Consider the following 8173-nt stretch of genomic DNA (forward strand, 5'->3'; position numbering starts at 1 on the left):
ATTCAAGGATGTTATTAGTGATTTCCTTAACACTATTAAATTACCTGATGCAATACATATAAAATAATTTAATAATTTTAAAATTCAAAATTTAAATATTAAAAAATAAATAAAGTAGCATATATCCTTAACTCGATGTGCTCTTTAATCACAAATATTTTCCAATTTTTGACATGATTCTTTCTCACCCGTCTGATCATGCACTCAGGAAAACAAACGTGACCCACAAAAGGTTCCTTGTCTCCTGCCTGTTAGCTAGTAGATTGCAACCGTCATTTTCTATAAAAACCAGACCTCCTCTAATAACAAAGCCATATTTATCAGTGCATTTCTTTCCGCTTTCTGCTTGAGAATTGGACAGACAAAAACATGTGTGGAGGTGCCATTATTTCCGATTTTGTTGCTGTTAAGCGTGGCCGGCGATTGACAGTTGAGGATCTCTGGTCTGAACTTGACCCCTTCTCTGAATTTCTTAGATTTGATCATCACTCTAATGATAATAATGGTAGTAAAAAAGACCCATCAAATCTCTTGTTCCCTCAGAAGCCAAGCTACATCATCCAAGTCCAGCAAGGTAATGGTACTTTTTTGTTTTTTCATTTTTCTGATCTTGGATATATATATATATATATATATGGACATGGGCTAGTAAGGTTTATCTTGGATTCTTGGCCAGTATCTCTCTGTTTTTTTTTTTTTTTTTTTAAGGCAAAATTTTTATTTCTTTTTTCTGTGATTTTATATATAGTGATAACAGAGAAAGTTGAGAAGCCAGGCCGTGCCACAGAGAAAGGAAATGGTAACAAGAAGGCTCAAAGAAACAGAAAGAGTGTGTATAGAGGAATAAGGCAAAGGACATGGGGCAAATGGGCAGCTGAAATAAGAGACCCACACAAAGGTGCTAGAGTTTGGCTTGGCACATACAACACAGCCGAGGAAGCCGCCAAAGCCTATGATGAAGCCGCCAAACGCATCCGTGGTGATAAAGCCAAGCTCAACTTCCCTTCTCAGACACCGCCAAGTACGGAGGCGCCACCACCTGCCAAGAAGCGTTGCATCTTGGCTCCTGAAACAGCTTATGTGGCTAGTCCTTTCACACCACCACTGCAAGAGCCATATTTTGGGTATCAAAAGGAAGATTATGAGCTGGAAGAGCAAATCTTGAAGTTGGAATCGTTTCTTGGGCTGGAACATGACCAGATGGCTGCTCGTCTGAGGGAAAACGGCGGTGATTATCGTGACTCTGGGGACCTTTGGATGCTTGATGATCTTGTGACACATCATCAGTATCGACGTCAGATTAATTATTAGTAAAATAATTAACTACTAATGCTACCGATGCATGCATCTCTTCTGCTTAATGTACTGCTTTTAGCTTTTGCCAAAAAGACTCTGTTTTATTAATGTTTAATTAGGGTTTGGTGCTTCGTTGTCGTACATACCTTGTGCAATAGAGTATGGGAATAATACTTTTGTAGCTGCACTCATTTGCATCACTTTTTTTTTTTTCTAGGTTTGTTTGAATAAAAACCTTGGATTTGCGCCATCTACGTATATGGAGTACTTGTTTAACAGTTTTTTTATGTCTTATTTAGTGAAGAAGATTTTGAATTTCAAAGTTGAACATTAAAAATTAGTAACTTAATGAAGTTCTACACTTTAACTAAGAATTTTATACTACTAATTAAATCAAAATTGTAAGACATAAATAATGACAATAAAAAATAACTCAAACTCAAAAACAAAAAAGTGTATTGGAAGTAAAATTAAAACAACCTACAATTATGAAGTTGTTCTTGATTTGGGTATAACTAATGAAATGATTAAAAGATTGATGTCTTTTTCTAAATACAGGAATATCAAAGTAATAAATAACTCGGCAAGACCGAGATCGAACAACATGAATGTTAATTAATTGTATAAATTATAAATAACAACAATAATAGTAATAGTAGTAGTAATAGAAGAAAAAGAAAAAAAAAAGAAGTTGACGAGAACTGTGAGATGAAAGATCAATATGAGAATTAAACAATAATAACAACAAATGTCATGGTTAGAGTGGTATTTTAAACAAGTATAATATAAATTCTTTTTATTACTTAACTAGAAACCACATATAAAAGACGTTCTAATTAGATTATAAATTGTTAACATGATTACATTAGTTATCTTATTTGAATAATGCTAATACTTGTAAATATTGTGAGGTATTCATGATTATAACTTATGTTAACAACAAATCAAGTTCCTTTCCTAGCACAAGTGTAGGTTATACCATACGGTTGGTTTATGAAAGTGTCAAGTATTTATTGTACCTAATGTTATACAATTTAAATCTAGATTAATCATTTAACAAGCAAAGTATTAAAAGTAAACAAGATAACAAATACAAAACATGTTAGTATTAAACATTAAAGTCCATGTTGAGTTTATAGTATACTTATTTGTACACCATTAGTGTAACCTTTTCACCTTGATATAATAGACTTAGCTAAACATAATAAAAGAGAGAAACATAAATAAACAAAATAAAAACATAAATAAGATAAAAGTTAACTAAGTAAAGGAAATGAAAGGAAATGCATAAACTTGATATTAATGAAAGCAAAACTTAAGTATTACAAAAATACAAAGAGAGAAAGTAAGAGCATGATCTTGATCTGGAAACCAAGATGCCTAAATGCATGACAAATGCCTCCTTTCATAGGCCAAAATTTAGGAATATTGATTTGATGACTAATTGTTGAGTGGGTGACCATATTTTGACTTGATGGCACTCCTTATCTTATTATTTGAATAAAACATCATTAACACATCAGAATTTGGACCTACCTTTCTCATGAAAGTTATAGGAAATTATCTCAGCTTTTCACTAAAAAACATTGAGATCATTTGAGCTTCTAAAACTCGAGATATAGGCTGAACATTGAACAGTATCTAGGCTACAAGACAAATTCGGACTACTACATTGTTGTTAAGATTTGGACTTCTAAGCAATAGAATTATATCTTGACTTCCACATGAAAGTTTTAGGTCTATGTTTAAGCTCTCCACCCATATAAAGCAAACCTAAATCTAAGATTTACAGCTCCAAATATGACTCACTTACTAAACAGTGATTCACTTTGAACTGCACCAGCATCGCTTTTCTAAGTTTGGCCCTCTATTTGTCCTTTCAATTTCAATACTTCAAATCATCAATCAATCCTTTTATTTATGTGATAGGCCTGCATGTAGGATGAACATTTACTATAAATTAAAAGTACCTTATGGTATCAGACTTGTTATTATAAAAGATGTTTTAATTAAGGAGTTATTGATACTTCAAGTATAAAATGATGATATAAAACCTTGATAAAAATATTTTTTAAGTACTAATCATACCCTCCAACCAGCTTATTACTAATCCCTAGTAATCAAAGCATGAAAATAGAAAATAATTTATAAATTCCACAAAGCAAGACATTCATCATTCAACTTCCATTAATCTATTCAGATAAACAAACTCTCATTAAATTTATATATCTTCTCAATACCTCTTTAACAAGTTATTAATAAAACTTCATTTTATGCTCAATACATCAACACATAGTTATGTGGCTTTACTTGAAAGAAAACAAAATTTTTGTTCTAATGTTTCAGGTTAACTTTCTTGGGTTAAAATTATTATCCTTTTCTTCTCTTTTTTTTTTTAAATAATGTACATATAGCTTAAAATCACAATGCATCTTTAACCCATGTAACGAGCTTTCGACTAATGACTCCCAGACTAGTTGGACTTAGGGCATTAGGTGTTGAGACAACACTTCGAGCTTAAGAACCCGGGTTGTGGATACTGATACGTAGATAGTGCAATGTTTGATTCCCTTAAGCTTTTCTCCTCAACCCATGGAATAAGCGTTGGGCCAGTAGCTCCCAAGTTAGTTGATTTTAGGGTACTGGGTGGTAAAACACCCCTTCAGGCTTAATTGCTTAGGTTAGGAAGGCTACAAAACCAAACTTATCTACGTTTTTATTATCATCATTTTTTTTGTTTTTTTTTGCAATTTATTTATTATCCCTTTCCCTTAGTTGTTACCTTTAACAAAAGAATATAAATAATGGAATAATACAATGTGCAACCCATAATCATATGTTAAAGTGTGTGTGAATATAAAGGTTTAAGAATATTTATTAAATGAATATATAAGCAAAAGGTTTAAGTGTGTGTGTGAAAATGAGCATACTTGTTAAACATTTTCTTAAGATTTTTATGAATGATTTTTCTGTTTTTGACTATTCATTTGATGATTGTTTGACTAATTTAGAAAAAGGTTTTAAAAAGGTGTGAAGAAAAGAATCTTGTACTTAATTGGGAAAAATATCACTTTATGGTAATAAACAACATTGTACTTGGTCACACTATTTTATCAAAAGGAATTGAGGTTGACAAATCTAAAATCGAGTTAATTACTAACTTGCTAACACCAAATTCTATTAAAGATGATTTTTATAGAAGGTTCATCAATGATTTTAGTGTAATATCTAAGCCCTTGAGTAACCTTCTATCGAAGGATAATATTTTTTAATATACTGAACATTATGAAGAAGCCTTTCTTAAAATTAAAAATTTGCTTACTTGTACTCCTGTCATTCAACCTCCTGATTGGTCAGTACCTTTTGAAATAATATGTGATGCTAGTGATTATGTTGTAGGTGCTGTTTTGGGACAAACAAAATATAAGAAACTCTATGTGATTTACTATATAAGTAAAACTTTAAATAATGCTCAAATGAATTACACCACCATTGAAAAAGAATTACTTGCAGTAGTATTTGCATGCAAAAAATTCTAGTCTTATCTTGTTGGCTCACCTGTTGTTGTTTTTAGTGATCATGCAGCATTGAAACATCTTCTTTCTAAGAAAGATTCTAAGGCTAGATTGGTGCGGTGGATTTTATTACTTCAAGAATTTGATATCACAATCAAAGATAAGAAAGGCAGCGAAAATGTTGTCGCAGATCACTTGTCAAGATTGACAATAGATTCAAAAACTGACATCACACCAATCGATGACTACTTTCCTGATGAATCTTTACTTTCTGTCTCTACAATGCCTTGGTTTGCTAATATTGTCAATTTTCTTGTTTCAGGACAATTGCCAGCTCATTGGAATACCCAAGATAAAAGAAAGTTTTTGAACGAAGTGAAGAACTTTTATTGGGATGATCCTTATTTATTCAAATATTGTCCTGATCAAATATTTCGAAGATGCATTCCTGACAATGAGGTAAGTAGTGTCATTAAATTTTGTCATTCTGAGGCATGTGGGGGCCATTTCTCATCAAGAAAGACAACTGCAAAAATCTTACAAAGTGGATTTTACTGGCCCACCATGTTCAAAGACTCACATGCATTCTGCAAGTCTTGTGAAAATTGTCAAAAGTTGGGATCTATTTCAAAACGTCACATGATGCCTTTAAACCCTATTATTGTCATTGAGATCTTTGACTGTTGGGGTATAGATTTCATGGGCCCATTCCCTCCATCATTTGGTTTCTTATACATATTAGTCGCAGTAGATTATGTTTCAAAATGGATAGAGGCAATTCCAAGTCGAAACAATGATCACAAAACAGTGATAAAGTTTTTGAAAGAAAATATTTTGAGTCGATTTGGAGTCCCTCGAGCCATAATAAGTGATGGTGGAACACATTTCTGCAACAAGCCATTTGAGTCTTTAATGAAGAAATATGGAATCACACACAAAGTTGCCACCCCTTATCACCCTCAAACAAGTGGACAAGTAGAGCTTGCTAATAGGGAGATCAAACATATTTTGGAGAAAACAGTGAACCCTAATAGGAAAGACTGGTCTTTAAGACTTAATGATGCACTTTGGGCTTATCGAACTGCTTATAAAACATCATTAGGTATGTCACCTTATAGACTAGTCTATGGAAAACCTTGTCACTTGCCTGTGGAACTTGAACATAAAGCTTATTGGGCTATTAAAGCTTTCAATTCAAATCTGGATGATGCTAGTCAACTGCGAAAATTACAAATAAATGAGCTTGAGGAAATAAGAAATGATGCATATGAAAATTCAAGAATTCATAAAGCAAGAATAAAAGAATTTCATGACAAGAAAATACATAGAAAAACCTTCAATGTTGGTCAAAAAGTCTTGCTTTATAATTCTCGACTGCATTTATTTCCTGGAAAATTAAGATCAAGATGGAGTGGTCCTTTTATTGTGAAACATGTGTATCCATATGGGGCCTATGACATCGAGAATCCAAAGAATGGCAATGTTTTCAAGGTAAATGGACATCGTCTGAAAGTTTACTTTGACAATTTTTCAGTTGAACATAACTCTATTGAATTGGGTGATCCTGTATATAAAGATTGATTTTATTTTATTTTATTTTACTTTATTTTTGTTTCTTATATAAATATTGATTTTATTTTATTTTATTTTTGTTTCTTTTTGAGTGATTTTTGCAAGTTTCTTCACCCCGGTCAAATGGCGGATAACGGTACTCCGTGACTTAAGTCGGTTCTTTCAGTTTCCCACAATTACTGATATCTGTGTATATATCTGTGCAATTCTTTGAATCTCTCTTCCAATTCTCATTTGAAAATGGACACTAATCTTGAAAAATTGAAAAAGTATTTTCCCGCTCTGCCTCAGAATGCGATTACAAAAATTTACCGTGCTAGATGTGCAAGATTGAGATTATTAATGAATCATGGAATTCCTGAAGATATTCGTTGGTTGATTGAAGCAAAGGTCCGATTATCAGGTGAGTCCTCTAACTTCATTTCACACATGCCTGGAACAGGTAAAAGCACTTTTGCAAAGAAGCGTCGTGCAAAACGACTGGATGTCTGTCATCGATGTGCTAGATGGACTTGTAATACACAATGTCGTTCTTTAGGAATGGTATCTATAAACCGTGAAGATAAAATACAATTCATTAAGGATGGCCTGAGTAAGGAGTCTTTAGATAATCTTCTATTGACTCTTGAGACGCATCCTAGTGGAGATGTGCATCGTGCAATTCATGATTTATGGCCACTATTTCATAAAGAACATGATAGACTTAGTCTTGGGAATCTGACTAAAAAAGACCCTGTTTGCCAGTTTTTAAGAAAACTGGATGGGAAGCCTATCCCCGACCCATAGAGGGCGTTTAAGCCGTTCTTGGACGTAAAACCAAGGGAAGATGTGAGCCACAATCACAACTACCTGTACATACACATGCTTGGTTTTATTATTGTGTTTTGTTGTTTCTTATATTTGTTTCAGTGTGTTTCAGGTTTGTCAGTGTTCGTTATTTCAGGTGATATTGCGCTATTAGAGCTTTCAATTCAAATCTTGATAATGCTAGTCAACTATGAAAATTACACATAAATGAGCTTGAGGAAATAAGAAATGATGCATTTGAAAATTCAAGAATTCATAAAGCAAGAATCAAAGAGTTTCATAAAAAGAAAATACTAAGAAAAACATTCAATGTTGGTTAAAAAGTCTTACTTTATAATACTCGAGTGTATTTATTTTCTAAAAAACTAAGATCAAGATGGAGCGATCCTTTTATTGTGAAACATGTGTATCCATATGAGGTCTGTGATATCAAGAATCCAAAGAATGGCAATGTTTTCAAGGTAAATGGACATCATTTGAAAGTTTACTTTGACAATTTTTCAATTGAAAATGAGTCTATTGAATTAGATGATCCTGTATATAAAGATTGATTTTTTTTCCTCACATTGTTTTTGTGTTTCTTTTTTAGTGATTTTTACTAGTTTCTCTCACCCCAGTTAAATGGCAGATAACGGTACTTCGTGACTTAAGTCGATTCTTTCAGTTTTCCATAATAACTAATATCTGTGTATATATTTGTGCAATTCTTTGAATCTCTCTTCCAATTCTCATTTGAAAATGGACACTAATCTTGAAAAATTAAAAAAAGTATTTTCCCGCTCTGCCTTAGAATGTGATTACAAAAATTTACCGTGCTAGATGTGTAAGATTGAGGTTGTTAATGAATCATGGAATTCCTGAAGATATTCGCTGGTTGATTGAAGCATAGGTCCGATTATCAGGTTAGTCCTCTAATTCCTTCATTTCACATATGTCTGGAACATGTAAAAGCACTTTTGTAAAGAAACGTCATGCAAAATGAT

General features: G+C 32.6%; 1 protein-coding gene across 1 annotated transcript; it reads left to right on the forward strand.

The window, feature by feature from the left end:
* Positions 1-291: 291 nt before the first annotated feature.
* Positions 292-1548, forward strand: LOC105115475 (ethylene-responsive transcription factor RAP2-3-like). The gene is made up of 2 exons (XM_011012367.1): positions 292-574; positions 749-1548. Exons 1-2 carry the CDS (start codon positions 370-372, stop codon positions 1309-1311), a joined length of 768 nt encoding a protein of 255 aa, XP_011010669.1. The 5' UTR covers positions 292-369; the 3' UTR covers positions 1312-1548.
* Positions 1549-8173: the final 6625 nt, after the last annotated feature.

The sequence above is a fragment of the Populus euphratica genome, unplaced genomic scaffold (assembly GCF_000495115.2).
Source record: "Populus euphratica unplaced genomic scaffold, PopEup_1.0 scaffold709.1, whole genome shotgun sequence".
Lineage (NCBI taxonomy): Eukaryota > Viridiplantae > Streptophyta > Magnoliopsida > Malpighiales > Salicaceae > Populus > Populus euphratica.